The 22,774-nt window shown below is 49.4% G+C and overlaps 1 protein-coding gene across 1 annotated transcript in view; it reads right to left on the bottom strand.

Annotated features, from left to right (window-relative positions):
* Nucleotides 1-22,774, bottom strand: part of ITGB5 (integrin subunit beta 5) — a 124,171-nt gene that overhangs the window by 4,939 nt on the left and 96,458 nt on the right. The window contains exons 11-12 of the mRNA XM_047875115.1: nt 6,142-6,364; nt 1,631-1,734 (exon numbers count right to left, since the gene is read on the bottom strand). Of these exons, the coding sequence (XP_047731071.1) occupies nt 1,631-1,734; nt 6,142-6,364 (327 nt within the window). The remainder of the gene's footprint in view (nt 1-1,630; nt 1,735-6,141; nt 6,365-22,774) is intronic.

Here is a 22,774-nt window from a genome sequence, read left to right as displayed (position 1 = left end):
CCCTTCTCTCCCCAGCCCTGACGACCACCAATCTATTTTCTGTCTCTGTGCTTTTGCCTATTTTGGACATTTCACATAAATGGAATCCTACGATATATATCCTTTTCTTTCTGGCTTCTCACACATAGCATAGTACTTACAAGAGTCATCTCTCTTGCAGTGTGCATCAGGACGCCATTCCTTTTTCCACTGTATGGATGTACCACATTTTATTTTTCCATTCATCGGTTCATGTACATTTGGGTTGGTTCTCATTTTTCACTCTCATGAATAACGCTGCTATGAACATTGTGCACAAGTTTTTGTGTTAACGTGTTTTCAGTTCTCTTGTGTATATACCCGGGAGTGATGTTACTGAATTGTGCGGTAACTCCGGTAATTTGCGGGGAACTGCCAGACCATTTTCCAAAGTAGATGCACAAATCTGCACTACCACCACACTGTATGAGGGTTCTGACATAGGGGCACTTTGATTCGGTGTAATTATAGTGCTCCAGACCACTTCCAAAGCCGGTCACGTGCATACGGGGCTAAGATATGTGATTTGCATTTAGAAACTCCTCAGCCTGGACAGAAATGGCTGTACTAGTAAAGGGATGGAGGCAGCCCAGAAAGGGTGAAACGCAAAGGTCTGTGCACCTCTGTCTGAGCCACCCTGTGGGCTCCCACTCAGAATGGGCTTATAGCCATTTGTTCAGAGATAAAGCAAAGGGTTGGATGGATGGAGTCAAACTGGAGTGGTCAGAATGAGAAGAACCCTAAAATGTGATCTGCCACGAAAGATAACAGAACAAGGAGTGAGCGACAGCTGCAGGAACAGGTGTCTGTTGCCGGGGGGGACAGTTGGGACAGCACTCAATCCCAGTGCTGGGATCACTGTGCAATCTAGGCCACACGAGACCCCTGCCCCTTCTGATGCCTTGCAGCATCATGAGAGCCACACCAGGCTGAGGCCAATGTGGTAAAGACTAGGCAGCCATTCATCAAACAGGGTTTCCTTGCCCCCTGGGCACACGACTTGACTACATTTCCCAGCAACCCTTACATCTAAATGTGTCCAAACAACTGAGTTGAAGTCGTGAGCACCATTTCCAGGCCTGGCCGATAACAGCATCTCACGTGATCCCTCACTGTCTTCCCCCATTTGCTGACTGAGTGGAGAGGATTCCAGGGACCTTGAGGAGAATAGAACCTTCAGGTAGAGGGAGCCTGGTTTCCTGAATGACCTTATCAACCAAGGCCTTATCAACCAAAAAGGTCTTCAATGGACTCACAGTGAGTGACTTATATTTAGTTAAGTCACTGAGGTCTGGGATTTGTTTTAGCAGCTAACATGACTTGTCCTAACTAATATACCAACTTCTCCGAGAGCCTGGGAGATGTGACTAAGATGGGGCTCCAGTGATGGTGCAGAAAGTTATGAACAAGAAGTCTTACACCCCAGAGAGCCCAGGGACCCAACAGTAGTATCCAGGACACTGACGTCATGCTTCTCAACTCCAGACTAGAACCACCCTGCTCCCTACCAGATGGCCCTGAGAATCGATGGTCTCCACAGAGGAGGAAGCCTCAAGGTGTCTACCACAATACAAAAGGGAACAGTCACCCAGGGCCACTTGGACACACTCACCGATGGTGTCCACCCACGTGATCACCTCATCCTTGCACAGGTTCTGGCAGGTCTGGTTGTCGGCCGGGTCCCCCACGTGAAGTAGCAAGCACTCAACACAGTCTCTTTGGAAAAGAGGCAATAAATGAGGGTGTTAGATGCTGTGCGGTGGTTCCCCACAGGTAACTGAGCTCCCAGGGGTGCACTGCCCACTCTTCTGCTGGGCCTGGGCCCTTGAAGGTTCTACTTCACCCTATCTTCAGATTTTTGGCCTCAGTCAGTGTTTCTGCTGGCCTCTGGTTACCCAAGGGTTCTTGGAGAAACATGTGAGTTTAGAGGCATGCCTGGTCTACACATCAAGTTGCAGGTTAGAGACTTTCCCATTTTTTTTTAAAAGTAGGTTCCACGCTGGGTCTTGAACTCATGATTCTGAGATCAAGACCTGAGCTGAGATCAAGAGTCATCCACTTAACTGACTGGTGCCCCAGAAACCGTTCAATTTCTGATACCAGGAGCCAAACCCATCTTCACTCAGCTGTATCACATGCCTTTGAAGAGTCTGCTCCAAGCAGGAAACTTTGGAGTGATTAAAAAAATGGGGTTCCTGGCCTCATAGAGGGGTCCTCACACCCCCGGCCAGTGCTTAATGCTGCCAAATTGCCCCATTTCCCAGGATTCCTACTAGGGGATCACTGCCAGGGCAGGGCCCTTAACCCTCCCACATATTAGACTCTACAGGAGGCTTTCTAGAAAATACCATCTCCAGGGCCTGACCACACCAATGGGATCCACATCTCTGGGGCAGAGCCTGGGCTTCTGGATTCAGATTCATACAGTGAGGGTTGTGAACCATTGTCCTGGAGCCCTTCTCTCTCCCAGATGGAGCCTGCCTGGAGGGTTCTACCCTCTATGAGTTGGTCTACACTAGACTCTGGTAGAGGCTACAGGGTGGCAGTCTCCTTCCAGGAAACCCACATTTCAACAGGGGCCTTCTGGAGAAATTGGGTTAGGAGCCAAAAAGTCTCGTTTTGAGCCCCTTCTCCTCCCACCTCAGGTGCACAGTTTAAGTCAGATATTGTGTAAAAATGCTTATGTAAAATGCTCAATTAAGGATCAGTACTCTACTTCCCATAGTCAAACCCAGTTCCAGACAGTCCCCATCTACCTTCACTTTACATCAGTGAGAACAGAATCCCGAGGCTGTGGGGCCAGAGAAGCAAAGCTTTCACAAAAGGTCTGTGACGCCTGCAGTGGTGGGAGAGGGGCCCGACCCCTCTGGGGGACTGTGGGATGGGGGAGCACAAACAGAACCCCAGGGAGGAGCAGGCTGGGCAAGACAACCAGCTGACAGTGAATTCTCAGGGACTTAGTGGGGTGATGGTGCCCGGTGGCGATGGGGGTGGCTGCCCCAGAAGCAGGGGCTTCCTTGAGACTGGGTTAGGGCCGAATCTGTGGAACACAGGTGCTGATACCACACAGCCACAGTGACCCGGGGGATGGCCACTCCGCTCACCCATAGGCCCATGGGGACCAGTGAGGTTATGTGTCTGGAAAGCTCTCTGGCAAAAATGTAGAGGGATGTACAACCACGATGCATGGCCTGAATTACCATCATCTGTTTTTTTAATTCCTTGAGATTGAGGCCAGTTACTAGATTTCCAGGGGAGAAACTTCAGGGGAGCAGCAGAACTGGAAGGGAGCTGGAGAGCACTTCAGGCGCCCCCCTTTGAGGCCAGGGGAGACAGCAGGGCCATGAGACGCTGTGGCCGCTGCTCCAGCACCCAGTGCCCTGCCTCTCGGTAAGCCCCTCCCAAGTCCTCACTTCCCTTTCTGAACGTTGGGGAGGAAAGCAGGCAGGACTTTCTTAGGAATTCAGGGGTGCCTAGGTGGCTCAGTTAGTTGATCGTTGGACTTTTGATTTTGGCTCAGGTCATGATCTCATGATTCATGAGATCCAGCCCCACATCAGGCTCATGCACTGACAGCTTGGAGCCTACTTGGGACTCTCTCTCTCTCTCTCTCTCTCTCTCTCTCTCTCTGCCCCTCCCTGGCTTGCGCTCTCTCGCTCTCTCTCAAAATAAACAAGGAAAAAAAAAAAGGAATGCAGCTACCCCAGAATTGGCCATAACATCCCACTCTCCTGGAACACTCCATAGAAACATTCTGGAGTTACAAACAAGTTGGTAATGTTTGCATTTCCCCTGAGGCCAGAGTCCCAGAGGCAGACAACTGAGACTTGGCTGCAGGCCAGGAAGGGGCGGTTTAGCTCTGGCCCTTTCTCCGGCCTCTGGGATTAGCACACAGCAAGTGACCCCCAAGCTGACCCTCCTCTCAGCGAGGATTCGCCAGCCTTCCAACTGCAACCGTTGTTATTAAACCACATTAAACCACAGGGCCACTTCCAGGAAACGTTCCCTAATTATCCATGTGGATTTATCAGTCTAACTTGTGTGCTCCACATACTGGGTTGAAACTTGTGATATATTGTAGTCATGTGTTAAAATAAGTCTGGCCTTTTAAACAAACAAGTTGCTGAGAGAGACTTTACTCAGAGAGCCTGTTAATTGAAATCAGCTGAGCCTGAGTGTGAACTCACCCAAGGTGAAGGGTATGTTTGGTTAGTTCTAGAAAGTGGAGACTGGCTGTTCTGAAACCCCAAGTGGGGAGGGTGGGGAAGACAAGGCATTCAAAACCTGGTGGTTCTTGGCAAACCAACAAGTAGAAAAACATCACATAAGTCACTTTCAAAGGGAATTTGTTTAAAAAAAAAAAAAAAAAAAGAAGTTGCAACTAGGCTTTGAAAGAAACAGAGAGCATCAGTGTGGCCCAAAGATGAAAAAGGAATAGTGAGGCTTCCTTATGGCATCTCTTTGCTCTCCTTGTGTCTTTAGTATTGCTTAATGGATAACAAATTATCAGATACTGTTTCTTCTCGGAAATGAATGCTTTAAACATTTAAAGCTACGGTTGTTGTGCCCTTTTGACCTAAAGCTAAGGTTGTCGGGCCTTTTAACTGACCTACGCCAAAACTGCATTGCCTTGCTGCTCGAGGGGAATGGAAGAAACGGGCTTGATCTACTTTTATTGATTCCATGTGTGTTGTCCTAGCTTGCCCCCCTCCCTCCACTAACCTCGTGTGTCCCAAGGACAGCCCGAAACAGTTCTGCGAGAGGAGCTGGGGGAGCGTGCCCCGCTCCGTCATAAAACGTGGGTGATGGCCGTGATTCCACGCTCACACGGCCCCAGCTACTTGGGCTCCAGATCCAGGATCCTACCCTCCTCCCCTGGGACGTTGCTATTTGGATTTCTGTTATTTCTCCACTCTTAGCAGGTCTAAAGTGGGTCTGCTTTTCTTCTCCCTCCCTTTCCCCGGCTCTTCTCCAATTACACAAAATAAAATCTGGTCCTGTCTATCTTGTCTCTCGATCTACAGCCAGCTTTCAATTACCCACGCCTGGATTATTTGAGGCAAACAGCCAAGTAGGGGTTGTGCCACCCAGAACATTTCTGAGCAAGGACCGACCAGCAGCCAAGGCAGGCTCGGAGAGCATGAACTCCTTTCTTTATCAGCCCAAGCCAGACATGTGGAGGGGAAATCTGCCAAAAGAAAATTGCACAGTTGCGTTCCCCAGCCCAAGAGAAACGACGTCTGTACTATTATTTGTTTCTGATTATCTGTGCCTGTTTCCCTCACGCCGGGCCCCCTAGCGTGGATGATGATGACACAGCTGTTCCTTTAGCAAAATTCAAGAGAAACGGTCACTCATGCCTTCCTGATGGCATAGCTCCTGGATCCCTTTAATTCCCGCCCATTCGCACTCTGGCAGAGGGGGAGGGCAGAGCTGCGGGGAGGTCAGCATGGAGAACGTGACCCCGTGGCTGAGTCAGTGGAGGCGCGGTGCCCACTGTCCAGACAATCTCTGCATTCAGCTGCAGTGCAGGGCCAGCGTTCTATTATCTGTATAAATGGAGCAGAAAATTCAAAAGCCATTGTGGTTTGTTTCTGGCATGCCTTATCTAGGTCGAATGCCCTCCTATCCGATCCACGTTCTGATTATGTTTTGTTCCAAGCAACATTTGCCATACGGTGTCCTGTGAAACATTATTTGGGAAATGTTAATGTCAGGGAGGGGATCCAACTTGTTTGAAAAACAGAAGCATACTACATCCCCCTGTGAAATACTCAATAGCACTCAAAAGGCTCTGAGAAGCCACTATTTTGGTACCCAAACCAGTTGAATTTAATTCAGTGATCTGGTAACTTCTAAGTTGGGGAATAGAATAACAGTCTTTTTTTTTGTTGTTCTGTTTTTATTTTCTTACAAAATCCCCAAGGAACCAGTGTTTCAAAGACACTATTTTAATATACAGTTAAAGTCTAGTTAATGTTCGTATGAGTTTTGCTCCCCAGAAAAGGCTGGGCAGTGGAAAATGCGGGAGATGGGGACTAAGAGGTGGGCCGGCTCCAAGGGCTGACGGGCTGAAAGATGGGCCTGGTCTGGGGTGAGAAGCGGGAGTGAGGGTGCCATTACCTCTTGGTGCTGCAGGCATCTGGGCAAGTCGGGCATTTCTCACATGTCTCCCCAAAAGCTCCTGGCTCTGTGCACTGGCACTGCCCACAGACACAGTGCCCACGGTCGCTGCAAATCTGGCCATCCTTGGCCAAGCACGTGCTGATGTCTGTTGAGCAGTTACAGTTGTCCCCAATGTAACCTGCGTGGCACTTGCATTCTCCACAGTGACACTCGCCGTGGCCTAAAGGGACACACACAGCACATCAGCGCCTGCCTGCATGAACACATAACCAACCACCCAGCGTCTGCCTTGCACCAAGACAATGGGGAGCCAATACAACAAGATACTGACTGTGCCCTCCAACTCTGTTTGGGCAGACAGAGAGGGCCTAGAGCCCACATGCTTGCATAGCAGGGGGCCGGGCAGCTTGTGTGGCCCAGCTAGGTCTGGGGCGGTGCTCTAAGTTGGTCCAGAATTTGACCAAGTAACACCACAGGACCATGACCCCAGAGAGTTTCTTCCTGTCTCAGTTGTCATGTGAAGAATGGCCACCAAATATGTCTGCTTCCAAATCCCCAGAGTAAATGTTAACCTCCTGCAGATATGACTAGGTGAAGGATTTTGAAATGGGAGGTTCTCCTGGGTTCTCCAGATGGGCCCCAATGCCATCACAAGGGTCCCTAGAGGATGAAGACAGAGGGAGACTGGACCACAGTGGTGATGGGACAACAGAAGCAAGATGCTGGCTCCTGCCTTTGAAGATGGAGGAAGAGGCCACAGAGCCAAAGAATGTGAGGAATGCAGCTCTAGAAGCTGGAGACGGCAAGGACATGGATCCTCCCGAGAGCCTCGGAGGGAGTATGGCCCAGTCAGCCCGGTGACTTTAGCCCAGACCTCCAGAATTCAAGAGAATAAATCCATGTTGTTAAAGGCCACTAACTTTGTGGTAATTTATTACAGCCACGGCGTGCAGTGATGCTGAATTCTGGCTCCGGCCTCAGAGCCGTAGCCCCGAGTGGGATGATTCAGGCACAGGTGCCAAGGTCAGCAGTGGCTAATTGAACAGCACTCACTATATACACATCAGGCTTTGCAGCATAAACTTGAGCAGTTTCTACAACGGGGCCATGTGGCAGGGACTGTTCCCTCCCTCACATCACAGCTGCTGCAGATGAGACACAGAGATGAAGCTGCTTGTTGAAGATCACCTGCCTGTGATGGAGTCAGGACTCACACCAGGGAGTCTGAACCCCAGCACCCACTGCCTCTCTGGAGGAAAGACAGCAGAATAGGCCCTAACCAGGTGGACAACCAGTGGAAGGTTGCCCTGCTCTTTGTAGGAGGGCGAGGGGCTGGGCATGCCCCTTGCAGGCATCAAGGGTAGAGGCTCACTGGGCTCAGAGGACAAGTGTCAGCGTGAGCGAGTGTTTCGCTCAGGGAAAAAAAAAGCATGGAGAGCGCCATCTTCCAAGAGTGCCAAGAGCCTGACAATGGATTCTCAATCCTCTGCACTAACAGAGGCAGAAAGCAGCGCTACGGCACTTAACTTTACAAACTTTCCCTTACACTAACTATTATGACAGCATGCTTTCCTTCCTGATGACATTTTGCTAAGGCTAAGACTAAAAGAACCAAGAATTGGGGCGCCTGGGTGGCTCAGTAGGTTAAGCGTCCTACTTTGGCTCAGATCATGATCTCCTAGTTCGCGGGTTTGAGCCCCATGTTGGGCTCTGTGCTGACAGCTCAGAGCCTGGAGCCTGCTTCAGATTCTGTATCTCTCTCTCTCTCTCTCCCTCTCTGCCCCTCCCCTGCTCACACTCTGTCTCTCTCTCTCTCTCTTTCTCAAAAATAAACAAACATTAAAAGTAAATTTACAAAAAAGAACCAAGAATCTGTATCATTGTGCAGCCAGTTACATACCAGCAGGAGACCGCAGCAGTGGGGGATGGGCATCAGACAGGTGGAGGCCTTGCATTTTATTCCCACACCTGAGCCAGTTATCCCAGTATCTGGATCCCAGCACCTTCTGTGAGACTGCCAATGAATGTGACCCACAATTTAGTTCAGGACCTAACTCCAGAGAGCTTCTTCACCGGCCACTTACTTCCTGCCCACCCCCCCTCTCGTGCTCTGTCGGCTCCGCGGTGCCTAGAATCTGCAGGCAGGAGGGAGGCCATCTGGAGCGACCAAGTCTCCCAACCTTCCCGGGGCCAGACAGCCTCTCTGCTTTTACACCACGGCTCAGAGCCTCAGCAGATACTGTGCCGGGCGAGAGCCCCCTCCCATTGCCCGGGCAGTGCCGAGGCATATGGCAACCCTCTGGGAAAGGTGAGGAAAGCCAGCAGGAGGCTGGGTGCAGTCTAACTGCCTAGGAGCTGGCATGTGAAGGTGAGGCACAGGAGAGGGCAGCACACCTACTCAAGGGTTACACAAGGTGGGGGCAAGGGGCTGGAGGGCACTGGCAGCAGAGTGCACGGCTCCCACGGGAGGGCGGCTGCAGACCCCTCCTCTAGCCCGGTCTGTGAACAGTGCAGGTTTCAAGGCTTGGCAGGCAGGAAGCCACCCCCCACAGGAAGCCTTCCCGAATGAAATGGATCCAATCTGCACAACCCCTTCACTCTCCAGCCTCAGGGGCCACACTGGTCAAGAGCCTGTTTCAAATTAAAAATGGGTCACTGTCGAGGGTAATTTCCATCCCTCCCCCACCATTTTATTATGAAAGTTTCCAAACCTGCAGCCAAGTTGAAAGGATTGTACAGTGAACATCCATATGCTTGCCACCCACACTCCACCGTCAGCGTGTTACCTGCTGCTCTATCGCACATCCACCCCACCCCCTCCACCGGTCAGTGCAGCTTCCAAAACGCATTTCCAAGTGAGCTGCAGATATGAGTGCACTTCTGGGGAAGGTTTCTAACATAGCTCTGGGACTCCCCAGCAGCCTGTACGCCACACTTCCCATAAAACATGGTCAGTGCCGTATTTACAAGCAGCACGACGGTACCTGGGTCAGAGGGACTGCTTTGCTGGAGACAGCGGGTGCTGTTTTTCTCCCTGCTCTAATTGTGTGTGGCAGCAACATAACATTAGCCAATAACAACCTGACACCGTATTCCAACGTGCCAACATTCTGGAGAAGAGGCAGGATATCATTTGGTTGAAGACTTGGGTTTCAGGTGAAGTGTGTGTGTGCTGAAGGAAGAACTTGCTCCCCATGGTGACTGGGCGTCGAAGTGACAGAACCTGCTTGCTGAGAATGCCGGCGAGGGCACCTGCTGCTCTGTGTTCTCCACCATGATGCCAGATCAGCAACGAGCCTGGCCATGTTGGATACATCTGACACCACACAGTCCCGAGAGCCCCCAAACCCAGCCAGAGGTCAAAGGAGTTGAGTGTGTCCCAGATCTAGGGCTCAGGCAGAGAAAGTTAGGGGTCAAGGGCAGGAGAGGGACAGGACTCCCCACCAGAGACATGAGCCATTCCAGAAAGCCTCCCACGACACCTGAGCAGTGAGGACATGACAAGAAACAATGTGTAAGATAAAGTAGACAGAGCACGGACAGCCCCTGCCCACTTAAGTGGGGTGAGCAAGCAGCTGGGTGCTGAGGGACTGTGGGACATCAGTAAATCCTTATCCATGTGGCTTTTGGCCTCAGAAATTTGACAGCTCCAAAGTCAAGTCCCAGCAAGTCAAAGCAGGGCAGCCTCCGGGCCTGGTGAAATGGCGGCGACCTCTCAAAGGCTTGCCCTCACTGGCTCCCTGGCTCCCTTGCTGGCCCCAGTTTGTCCGGCGGTTCTTCCACTCTCAAAGACAGCTTGAAGCAGCTACGGCAAAGATGTGGCCTGTGCTCTCATGTCCTCCTCCCCATCTATGGCACATCACACCATCTGATCACAGGAGCCTTGGCTTGGTCTCAGGATCCCCCTCAACACAGTAGTCCAAGGAGGTTCTACCAACTAGGCGGACTGGCACAGAAGATACAACCATTTGCCATCTTGGTTTAAAGCTTTCAAGCCTCCTTTAGAAAGCATGACCCATCCAGGTTTTCAAAAACTAGGTCAGTATGGTTACACTTTACCCTGATCCAAATGTCTCAGATCCTGTAGTTGGGCCTCAACCTGTATGCATGGAGGTTCCCCACATCTTGTGGTCAGCCCTTAGTCTCTCCCAATGTCCTAGCAGGAACACGTTATTAAAATAACAAGGGTCATTTGGCCCTGTCCCAAGGATCAATAACCTACCAATCACCAGTAAAACTAAATGGGGGACTGGGGACATTATCCCGGTTAACAACACCCAGGGGGCCTTAAGCAAGGACTCTTCGGCAAAACACAGCTCCTTTATAATGCTACCCCCAACACCTTGGCAGAGTAAGTCAAATTTAATGATGCCTGTTTAATACCGTGCAGACATAAAAATATTTTCATTGCACATAGGTAGGGATACTGAAAGGCATGCGAAAGCACTTTGTAAGCTGTGACTTGCTACATGTGCAAGTTATTAATAGTACTACCTTTGTTAGAATGATTGATAGCTAAATGGACAGGAAGTTGTAAATGTGTCTATTTATACAGAATTTCAGCTCTACAGAATTCAACAGCTTTCCATCAGCAAAACAGTGCTTGTGTGGGCTGTGGGCCAAGACGTGGCCCCATGCCTCCCTTTATAAAATAGAATATCGGCGATTTAGGGGGAGGGGAGCCCTTAAAGCAGGCTGGGAAGGAGATGCCAGGGACAAGCGGGAGAGAATCAGTGGTTTGGAAGCCCAAAGAGACATGATCGGAAGCCCGAGCAACCGCAAAAAGAGATCAGGAAGTGCAAATCCCAGGTGGCTACTGTGGATTTGCTACAATCTGGAGGGGTGAGGGCAGAATCCAGGGGGCAGTGAGGTGGCTGCAAGCAGGCAGCTCCCACAAGTGGTCTGGAAGTGTGGGAAGAGATGGGGAGGAAGGCAGACAGGATATTCTGAAGATGGGGTATATTTGTGCCTTCTTCTGACTGCAGACAAAGATTCAGAAGAGAAATGGTTTGGGAGGAAACGAAGAGATGGAGGGAATGGCACGCTCTAAAGAGAAGAGATTACAGCAGAGAAAGAGGCAGAGAGAAAGAGAGGGGACACGCTGAGGGGTGAGGACTGTGGCCAGAGTGCAATGTGCAAGTTTCCAGCTCCAGCCATGTTGAGAGAGGCTGAGAGGCTGCATGGAGCCAAGTTCACGTATGTCCTCCACCATTCACTATGTCACCACGGGCAAGTCCCTAAACCTGTCTAATGATCTGTTTCCTCATCTGTCAACGAGGACAATGCCCTCCTTGTAGAAATGTTGTCAAGAAATACGGTGCTATTGCAGGTAAAGCCCTCACTCAGCATCTGGTGCGTGGGGGCGCCCAGGAAACGGGCTAGAATTGCTATGAACTGCCACTGGAGCTGAGCAACAAGGCGCTTGGAGACCGATGCGTTGGACAACTGTCTCAGGGAGATGCAGGGATGGTGGGGCCTGAGGGGGAGGGGGGAGCATGAGGTGGGTCCCAAGGTCTTTGAGGAATGCAGGGATGGCCGGGATGTCAGTAAGGGGGGAGGGAGGGGAGAAAAGTCAAGGTGCACAGCTCAAAGGAGGGGAGGGTGTGGGAGTAGGTGGAAAGCAAACATCCAAGGGGGTCCTGAGGAGCTGGGAGAGTGCCGACCAGGAGGGGCCAGACTCCCAGGCTCCCCCAACTTCCCTCAGGGACCACCAGGAAAGAGAAGGGAGGGGGGGATTTCTGCACAGGCCCAGGATGAAGAGCAGCCTGTTTACCACGGAACATGAGTGGTGGAGAATGGGGTGGGGACACAAGGAAACACTGGGAAAATGAGGCAGTGGTGCGTGGTGAATATGTGGCTTCCAGAATCACAGTGCCTGAGCTGGCCTCCTCAATCTGCCACTTACCAGCAGTTACTAACGTCTAACCCATCTGTATCATGGTTTCTTCATTTTTTTTTTTAATGTTTATTTACTTTTTTTTTTTTTTACATTTATTTATTTCTGAGAGAGAGAGAGAGACAGAGCACAAGTAGGGGAGGGGCAGAGAGAGAATGAGACACAGAATCCGAAGCAGGATCCAGGCTCTGAGCTGTCAGTACACAACCTGATGCGGGGCTTGAACTCACACACTGTGAGATCATGACCTTAGCCGAAGTTGGATGCTCAACCAACTGAGCCACCCAGGCGCCCCAATGTTTATTTACTTTTGAGAGAGACAGACACACAATGCGAGTAGGTTAGGGGCAGAGAGAGAGGGGGTCACAGACTCCGAAGCAGGCTCCAGGCTCCGAGCTGTCAGCACAGAGCCTGACGTGGGGCTCCAACTCACGAGCTGTGAGATCATGACCTGAGCCGAAGTCGGATGCTCAACCAACTGAACCACCCAGGAGCCCCAGTTTCTTCAATTTTAAATGGGGCTGATATGGGACACCTGGGTGGCTCAGTCAGTTAAGCATCTGACTTTGGCTCGAGTCATGATCTCGTAGTCTGTGAGTTCGAGCCCTGCATCAGGCTCTGTGCTGACAGCTCGGAGCCTGGAGCCTGGAGCCTGCTTCGGATTCTGTCTTTCCCTCTCTATGTCTCTCTGTCTCTCAAAAATGAATAAATGTTTTTTAAAAAATTGTTTTTTAAATGGGGCTGATATAAATGCCCCCGTCATTGGTTTGCTGTAGGAGTTAATCACTTAACCTGAATAAAGCACTCACTCAGTGTTCGGCATATAGTAAGTGCTCCCTCACTATTGAGGAAGCTCAGAGTAGATCTCGGAGGATCGGAAGAGAAGTACTTTCTGCGAGGTTGGGTCAAAAGCCGCCGGGGTTAAAATCTCCCATGAGGTTATGTATCCATGTCCAGCCCGAAGCGAGCAAACCCAGGACCTGGTGCAGCTGTTCTGAGGCCTCCAGAGCCTCGGTGGGAAGGCTGATACCACAAAGGCGCCCGAGGCCCTGTGGGGACGCTCCCTGAGGCATGTCAGGCAGCACATAAGCGGTCTAGGAGGGAAGCCACCGCTCCCCCTCACCCCCAAGCTGGACTTGGACTCAGGGCCTGCAGAGGACCCAGATGGCCATGGGGTGACCTCGGAGGAGATGCCTGAGGGCAGTGGGGCAGGCCTGAGATGGGCAGAACCGAGAAGTGATTCTCTTCTCCCCATTCTCACCCAGCACAGGAGCAAGGGGTCACAACCAGGCAGACGTCAGACCCTTAGGGCACAAGCCAACTCTCCACAGCTGGTCCCCAAATAGTTTCCATCCAGCTCCGGAACACACTGTGGCTTCCTTCAGCAGCGGCTTCAGGCCCCTCCAGGAGTCCCAAGTCCGGTCCTAGCTCCCAGAAGGCCCGGGAGGGGAGGGAGGACTAAGCCCAGTTCCTGAGACAGGAAGGGCGCTTCCCTCCTCTTTCTCACGGTCCTGCCTCCCTCCCTCCCTCCCTCTCCCCACAGCCAGTGTTCCTCCCTCACACAAGCAGTTCCCTTCCTCTCGCCTTCCTAGTTTCCTCTCCTCACAGACCCTGCACCCCTTCTCTCAGGGCTCTGCGTCTGCTCCCCAGTCTCCCCTCCTGTCAGAAGAGGCAGCCCTGTAAATAGGAAGTGGTGAAGAGGAAAGAAAAAGAAGGGGCGTGTTCTGAAAATCCCTGCTCATTCAGGTGGCTACTGTGTCACCAAAGTCAGGTCTTGAATTCTCCAACAATTGGCTTAAAAAGAGCAGGAGGCCAACTCAGAACGTTACGTGCCTCCAGTCACCCCTGTCTGTGAGACTCGCGGCCCCGAGGGCTGCCAAGCCAGGGCACCAGGGCAACCGGGGTCAGAGGCCACCGTTCTGCCTCCTTTAACATCAGGGGGGGTGTCTGGAGTCCCCGTTCGGAGCCTGTGGACACACAGCAGAGGGCCCTTGGCACACGTCCTGGTACAAACACAAATCGAGGAGAACAAAACCAGACACGGGCCCACCTCTCTGTGGCCAAACACATATGCAGGCTTCCAAAGGGCATGGCCTCTCTGTGTGGGGCTCCTGGGCAGGAAGGGGAAATCCCTCATAGGAAGTACTCTTCCTGGTTCGCTGCTGACAAGCAGATTAGCGTTACATAACAGGCCCTCAGTGTCCTCACAGGCCCTGCTCCGCCTGTGCTGCCTGCTACCCTCAGGGTGTCTCTGAGCCTGGTCCCATGGGAATGTGCCCCTCCCGTATCTTATCTTTCCCTTCTGTACACTGACTTGGTTCTAGAAAAAGTAAAGAAAGGAGATTTGGGATCTTAGCCTGGCTCCAGGCACTTTAGCAACAACTAAATAAACCTCCAGGGGCAAGAGAGATGTCGTTCTTGACAAGTGTACCTTTGCTCCACAGGCTTTCTGAGGCTGTAAACACAGATTCTCCTGCCAAGGACCGTCACTGACTGGAGAACTCGCTCTGCAAGGGCGGCTCCCCAACAAAGAAGCATAGCGCTGCCTCGCCCCACACCAAGCCTGGACCTCAGCTCCCTCTGTCCTATCCTTGTCACTCTACTTGAAACGCCTCAGAAAAGCTCAGTTTGGGGACATCTTTTTTCAGCAGTGCTGCTGTGCAATCTCAGCTACCTACCTGCTATCTCGGGGCAGTGGTCCGGTTTTCTCGTCAATGAAAGAGGGATACTGCCTTGTCCCCCTTACAGGATTGGGAAAATTCTTTGTAATGTGCAATAGAGAATGTGTGGTGTACTGCCTCCAAGAGACTTTTAATTTCACTGGAACATCAAGCCACTTTTAAAATCTCTTCACCTAGAGAAACTTCATGGAATACTTACAACAGACTAGGCATTGTTCGAAGCCCTTTACATGGATTATTTCATTAGTCCCCCCCGCCCCCACCCCCGGGGCCGATAACCCCGTGCCACGGTACAAGCACCACCCTAATTTTCCCAGAGCTGGCAAATGAGGCACGGAGAGGCCAAACGAGGCCAAGTAATTTATCCAAAGCTATACAACAAGCGGGTGTCAGGGCAAGGATCTAAACCACATTTGTTTGACTCTGGAGCCCATATTCCTAACCACTGCACACACTGCTTCTGCAGTATCATCCACTCATGATTACGTGATAACAATTAAAATAGCATATGGGATATGGGGAGCCTGGGTGGCTCAGTAGTTAAGCGTCCTACTTTGGCTCAGGTCATGATCTCATAGATCGTGCGTTTGAGCCCCGTGTTGGGCTCTGTGCTGACAGCTCAGAGCCTGGAGCCTGAGCTTCGGATTCTGTGTCTCCCTCTCTCTCTGCCCCTTCCTGGCTCATGCTGTCTCTCTCTGTCTCTCAAAAACATTTTAAAAAAATTTTAAAAAATAACATATGGGATAAATGTTCAAAGAGCCCAGGATGTGGTACAGTTAAAAATGTGCAACACGGCCATCCACAAGACTGGCTCTTTTAACCACTGATCCTTCAAGCACTCTTGGCCTCTTCTGTAAAGCAAGGGTGGTAGATCAGGTGGGCTCTCCAGTTCCTCCACAACCATCATAACGCTGCTTAAGGTCAGGGCACAGAGAAATGTGGAGAGCCCGACGTGGGCTTCAGGCTCAGCTGTGGGTTTCAGAATAGTAGAGGAGAGAAGGCATTTGGGATGCAATAAAGCAGTACAAGCTCACATGTGATGATGAATAGGGTGGGCAGCTGGGAGGGAAGTATTTGAAGAGGAGAGGTTTTGGGGAGCCTGGGTGGCTCAGTCAGTTGAGCAGCCGACTTCGGCTCAGGTCATGATCTCGCGGTCCGTGAGTTCGAGCCCCGCATCGGGCTCTGTGCTGACAGCTCAGAGCCTGGAGCCCGTTTCAGATTCTGTGTCTCCCTCTCTCTGACCCTCCCCTGTTCATGCTCTGTCTCTCCCTGTCTCAAAAATAAATAAAACGTTAAGAAAAAAATTTAAAAAACAATGAAGAGGAGAGGTTTTGGGGAGCCTGGCTGGCTCAGTCGGTTGAGCATCAAGACTTTAGCTCAGGTCATGATCTCGCTGTTCCCGAGTTTGAGCCCTCCATTGGGCTCTGTGCTGATAGCTCAGAGCCTGGAGCCTATTTTGGGTTCTGTGTCTCCCTCTCTCCCTCTCTCTCTCTGCTCCTCCTCTGCTCATGTTCTGTCTCTCTCAAAAATAAATAAAGATTTAAAAAAAAAAGAAAAAAAGGAGAGGTCTACTAGGATGGGAAGCGAGGGTGTGGAAATAGATACAGGCCTATTGCATGTACATATATATGAATGAATGGACAAGTAGACGGTAAAAGGGAGGGAAGGAAGGATATTATGGAGGAAGGAGGCCTGAGAGTTAGACTAAGGAGTTTGAATTTATCCCTTAGGCCCTAAATGGCCTGACAATAGACTCCTATCACTTGAGGTAAGCCACAAGCCTCACCTGGATGCCGCAGCATCCTCCTGGCTGCCTTCCCATTCTATGGTCTGTCTCCCCCCCAAGTCAGTTTCCACCTGGGCTCCACAGAGTTTCTCTAAAATATAAACTACGTGATGATGCTCTTGCATAAAGCCCTTCCATGGCTTCTCATCACCTACAGCATAGCTTCTACGTCTCTACTTTGTGGTGCAACATCCCAGGCTACCCCGTGAGTCTCTTCAGCCATCCCTGCTTTCCAAGGCACCCCAGGTTCTGGCCATCCCCACATACGTGCAGCCTCTATGAGGTGATGAACATCAGCATGTTTTGGTTTTAAAACAATCGCCTTGTGGTGTGGAGAACAGATAGACCAGGATGGTGGTCAAGGAGTTGAATTTCAAAGAAATAAGAGGTCAGTGGACAACCTGGTAGCATATGGGATGTAGGCGTTGAGGAGAAGGTGGGAAAAGGATGATTCCTAGGTTTTTGGCTTATGAAAACAGATCAAAGGAGAGATAAGGAGAATCAGAACAGAACCACGGCTGGGAGGAAGATCATGAGATCAGTTTGAGCCATCTTGAGACTGAGGTGCACTGAAGACACCCACTGGAGATGTCAAGAAGGCAAGTGGTGGAGGGAGCTCAGCAGCAGGTCTGAGCAATGGAAGGTGTGGGTGTGATGAGATTCCCAAGAGAGAGTGTTGGGAAGGGACATCCAGGCCATGCCTTGGACAAGTGGACAAGCCAGCATTGAGTGGGTGGCTAGAGGTGAAGGATCCCGCAAAGGAGACGCCAAAGGAGACGGCCAAAGGCTGAACGTGGAGAGAGAGGATTTCAAGGTAGGGGTGGTCAACAGTGTCAACTGTTCCAGAAAAGTCAAGAGCTAAAAAAAAGTCTATGAGATGTAGCAGCACAAGGCCATTAAGGATCTGGGAAGACCTATTCTGAATCCCAACTGGACTGAGGTTAAGGCTGACTGGGTGGAGACAAATGTCAGAAATATAGCTGTGAATACAGAGGAAAGAAGGGGACAGTGAATGGGTAGGAGGCTGAGGGCTTCTCTTTCTCTATTTTTTTCTAGAACGAAGAGACCTGAGCATGCTCAAAAGCTGATGGGAGGCTTAGTTAAGAGGAAAGCTTAAATATAAAATCGATTATCACACAGATATATCTGTTTGTTTACTCGTTTGCTTCAACCCATTAGTCAGCAAACCCAAACAAAATCAAAGATGGCATTTTATTTTTCTTTGTCCAATGCCTAGAATCGTCAGGCCCACAGTGGATGCTCAGAACATGGGCTGGAGGCTGAGAATATCATCAGCACAAACCTGAAGCCCTGGAGGAAGATATCCAAAGCCGTAAATTAGAAAGGGAACAGAAGCATTATTGAGGCTTATGAACTTAAATAGGATTCTTGAGGTATTTCAAATTCTTAACACGTGCCCAAGAAATCCAGAGACTTAAAATACCATGAGGAAAAAATGGTTAAGAATTCTCTTTCCTTTGGCAGGTCAAGGTTATAGTCCAGCAGCACAAGCTTTGCACCCCGCTATTGCTCTTGCGTATTGTTCAGATTTCTCCAGCAAAAAAATGTCCTTCAGACATGTGAACAATGATGCATCGTCAGTCTCAAGGCCAACCGCTCCTCTGTCTTTGGCTTAGTGCTAATGAGCCAGCCCTGACAAGGTCAACTGATGGTGCTTCCCAAAAGTCAATGCTCCAACAAGCCTCTCGCCCTTTGCCTTCATCTGCCGAACCATATGTTGCATTCATGTTGTATCTGAGCAGCAAAATATGATGACCACTAAACAAATAAGGTGATGTTGCTTTAAGCTAAGCTTCTCCAAACCTCAACATTCCTTTCGGAGATGACAGCACTGGCTAGAAAGCTAAGACTCCACTGTCAAAGGGAACAGTCCTCCCAAAGGATGCCTTTGCCTTTCTTGTCCTCACATCTGATTTCTCAATGCTGAGGCCCTGCTGCTGAGCCCCTCAAATTACTATTGCATTTCACATGAGGGCAGCAAAGAAAGGACTTGGTCTCTGACCGAAGTCTATCGATCACAGGAGATTAAAGCAATGGACAGAAGAGGGCAAAATCTGTGTTCTTTAAGGAACTCATCTTTCCAGTCTCAAAAAAATCTATAAACAGCTAAGTGAGATGAACCACAGTCCTCACAGGACCCTAAGGAATGCTGACTCAGAAAGAAAAACAGAGGGCCTGTGGCCAAAAGAAACCGAGGTTTCTCAGATCAACATCTTCAGTTTGGCTTAACCTGCCCAATCCACCTGGCAGGCACTTCTGGGGGAATGCCAACCACATCCGGAGAGATATAAGTTCACTACCCTTGGTCAGTGCAACAGGATGGGAGAGTTACTATTTTCAACCTGGAAAACCATCGTGTTGTTGTGGTTGGTTAACAGCTGCCATGTTCCACCCTCAGCTGGCCACTGTTCAGAGCTGGGTGCAGCACTCTTAATGGACAGAGCTGGTTTGGAATGTCACATGAGTGGGCCACGTTGAAGCTTGGCTGCCAGGAGCCCAGCTAAGCCACAAGATGGTAGGAAGCAGCTGCCCAGAGAAGAGAAGAGCGCTCCCCTAGAGTTAGGAAAGGTGGGCTTTTATTGGGTCAAGGCTTCGGGCCAACCATTGGTGGGGAGTGTGGCCAACGTGCCAATCTTCTCAGCCACAGCCTCCTCCACTTGGGTGAGGTCAGTAACAGCCACATCAATCGCCTGGTAGAGTAACAACAACTTAATGACATCACTCATGTCAAAAGCATTTTATAAATTAGAACAGGCCCACAAAGGTTCATTTAAGGAAAGTGGGTTTAGCGTAACCAATAACAACAGCCAGACACCCACTGAATATGAAGAGGAACACTCTGCCTTCCATCAAATAATAGTCAGAAAAGGACAGCTACCTCAGCCTGTCCTCTGGTCCACGTGTGTCCTTCAGCCTGGTCTGCTGTATCTGATATGTCCTTACGTAACCCAGACAAACACTCACTTAGGAAAACAGACACTAAATGTTTCCTAAAATTTTGACCGAAATAAAGAGCACTTATTAGGTAAGACTTGGAAAATGCGGGCTCAATGCTTGGGTGGTGGCAGAGAAAACTGGATTGGTAATTCAGAGATTTGGGAAGGGCCTCAAGCTAATCAAAATAAGTAAAATTTGGTAGAAATGAGGTAACTATTTACTTGCAAGGTTCTCCTGGTCTGAATCTATAACCAAGAATCTCAGCAAGCTTTAGTCCAGGTTCTGAGTCTCAGTTTCCCCAAATGTACACAGTCAAGCAGATAGTAAAATGTCAACCCACTGTGTGTGACAGATGCTATTAGCAAAGGCACAAGACACAAATAATCCTACTATTAAGTGCTTGCTCATTATGAGCGCAAAATACTAACAAATGAGCCTCAGTTTGTTTCCAAGGAAACCACCTCAATATAGTGAAAAGGGCATTAAAATAGATGTTCCTTATATTATTACATTTGCCTATTACTAAAGACCAATGTTGTGTCAAATAACATACCAACATGGGAAGGATATTCCTTTAGCTTAGGAATGGTGGGGTCACCTGATCAAGACATGGTGGTTGTGGGCTGGAGTGATTGGAGGTCCCCTCTTCTGGGTCCCAGGGTGACCGGCAGGTGTCCCGGACAGGGGAAGCCAAGGGTGCAACAGGTCAGACTCACTCAGAGCAGCTTCCAGACACCAGGGAGTATTAGAATCTGGGTGGGGCTCTTAGGTCAGTTTTCATAGAGTCATGGACGCTCATCCCAAAGGAAAACAGGGCTACTCCTTCCAATTCCACCCCACCCCACCAGAGGCACTGAGCAGCAGAGGCCTATAATCAGTATGTCACAGTTTCCAAGTCGAGATCAAACTCAAAGCCAGGGCTCAACATTGAAGAAATGAAACCAATACTGGAGATCGTATAGTTCTCAATTTAACTAAGAATGGAAAATTGCCTAATGTGTTATCCTATAATATCAAAAAACTAATGCCACCCAAACCTATACATGACTAAGATCTTATCTTGGGCATTCTCATGGCCTTTCTAGGATTTTCCTTTGCTTTTTAAGTTTCATGATCTCTTTCACAAGCCAAGTGTCATGCCCTTAAGATCAGTCCTGAAGTTTAAAGGCATGTATGGGCTCTTCACCACAGGGGCTATGCTTGCACATTTCCCTTTCTAACTAGCAAGAGAAGGGCAGTGAGGTAAGATCCAATGCTTAGGATGGTCCATTTTTCAGAATCACTGGTGGACTGTTGCTTAAGATCTTTGCAGAAACAGGATCTGAGCAGGGAGCAAGGGCAGCAAGAAAACTCCACCCAGAGCTGAGCTCAGAGCATGGAACAAGGCAGGTTCTCAACCCAGTCTCCCAATACTCTCTCCCTTGTCTTTCAAGATCTCATAAAGTCAGATGGTCAAGGTAGAAGTGCGAATGACTTATATCCTCATTCCTCAGTCTCAGAAAGTTTTTGAGAAGTGGAAAAGTCTAGGGGCAACAAACATTTAGATATTAATTCAAGACTGTAAGCAGCCCCAGCTGTGACCCTGGCTCAAAGCACAGCCCTGGCAGGTGAACAGTGCTCAGTGAGCTCTTACTGCAGGAGACGGAATCAGCCACTCACCTAAAACAAGATGACCCTCAGGCAGAGATCATGGTTTCTGCATCTGCAGCTGCACTAACATCGGGTACTTGCTACGCTCTGGTTTTCCCAAAGAACTCTCTCCAATCACAAGCTGCAAGAAGCTGGCTGACCCTGGGGAGAGCAGCTCAGTGCACCTGGTTCATGCACTGTTTCGTGATAGGACTAGGCCCTAAATGTGGGTCCCTTTGTGTCTTTCAAGTGAACTTGGGCAGTATCTGGATACAGATGGAATTCTTACTAAATTCTTGATCATGAAATGAACTTCTGAAACCGACCTGTTCTGATGCTATGAATGTCTCTGATGCTTATCTCTACGCAAGAAGATGTGCCTCCAAGAAGGGGTGCACGGGGGAGGCTAGGTAGTGACATTTACTCAAACCCCCAATGTGAGGCAGTGTTCAAGGAGATTTGCGGACATTGTTCTATTTGATGCTCACAACCCTCTGGGGTATTTGACAGATAAGAAAACCTGTCAAAAGCTGTTGGTTACCAGAAGTGGGGTGGGTGGGGAGATGGGGGAAATAGGCGATGGGGATTAAAGAGGGCACTTGTTGTGATGAGCACCGGATGATGTTTAGAATTGTTGAATTGCTGTATTGTACACCTGAAACTAATATTACACTGTAATTAGATGGTAACATCTAATTGGAGTTTAAGTAAAAACTTACAAAAAAAAAAAAAAAAGAAAGAAAAAGAAAGAAAGAAAATCTGTCAGGGAGGGTAAGTGAAGAGTCCAAGGTCACAGAAGTAGAAAGGGGCAGGGCCGGGTTTAGAATCCAGATTTGAACATGGACCGGTAAATGGAAGTGTCTTTACTAATTAGGGGTATGTCATTCCTTATGATCATAATTATTGAAGAATCCTGTAACAAATTCTGCTCTTAGACCCACCGTATTCTGAGTGCTCCACAATGGAATAGGACCCTCTTAACTTCTGCTGTCATGTGCATAATTAGGATTTATGTAATAGCAAATAAGGGAAACTGCTATGCAGGACATTCCTGTGGGGGACAAGAGGCCCTTTCTCTAGAAAATGTATATATTTTGCATTTTTATATTTGCAAGTAGTACCCACGTAACCATCAACAAACTAAGAAGAGATTAATATACATGCAAAAACCTGAAGAATTTTCTAGGCTCTCTCACCTGAGGCTCTATAGGGGTAGCAATCCCACCAAGAGGCCCCTTTCTTGGAAAATTCAAGATGTCAAATCATGGTTCATTCAAAAGGTACTTTTTGAGGCCTCTGTTGTGCAGCCACATTCAATTCGGTTTTATAACAAGCCATTTATGATCTATGCAAATTGCAATGCAGTGGCAGAAAGTACCGTGACCACAGACCCAGGAACGGCACTGGGATACTTACCATGAGTGTGAAAATTACATTTCTGAAGAAAACAGGAGAAATATGGTGAGAAATATTGTTATGAACATAGCTGGATAATTGTTGCCAAAGGAGGTGTTTCATTTGGCAAGAATCAAGAAGTCTAGAACCAGGCCTTAATGTCAGAGGTGTTTTTAACTGGAGAGGTTTCACACAGCCTTGTGAAGCCTTCTGGAATCCATCAGCCCAGCCCCAGCCCCAGCGTTTAGATGCTGGCTCTGACCACTAAAATGATGCCACCATTGT

The sequence above is a fragment of the Prionailurus viverrinus genome, chromosome C2 (assembly GCF_022837055.1).
Source record: "Prionailurus viverrinus isolate Anna chromosome C2, UM_Priviv_1.0, whole genome shotgun sequence".
Classification (NCBI taxonomy): domain Eukaryota; kingdom Metazoa; phylum Chordata; class Mammalia; order Carnivora; family Felidae; genus Prionailurus; species Prionailurus viverrinus.
This window is presented reverse-complemented; position numbering and strand designations above follow the sequence as displayed.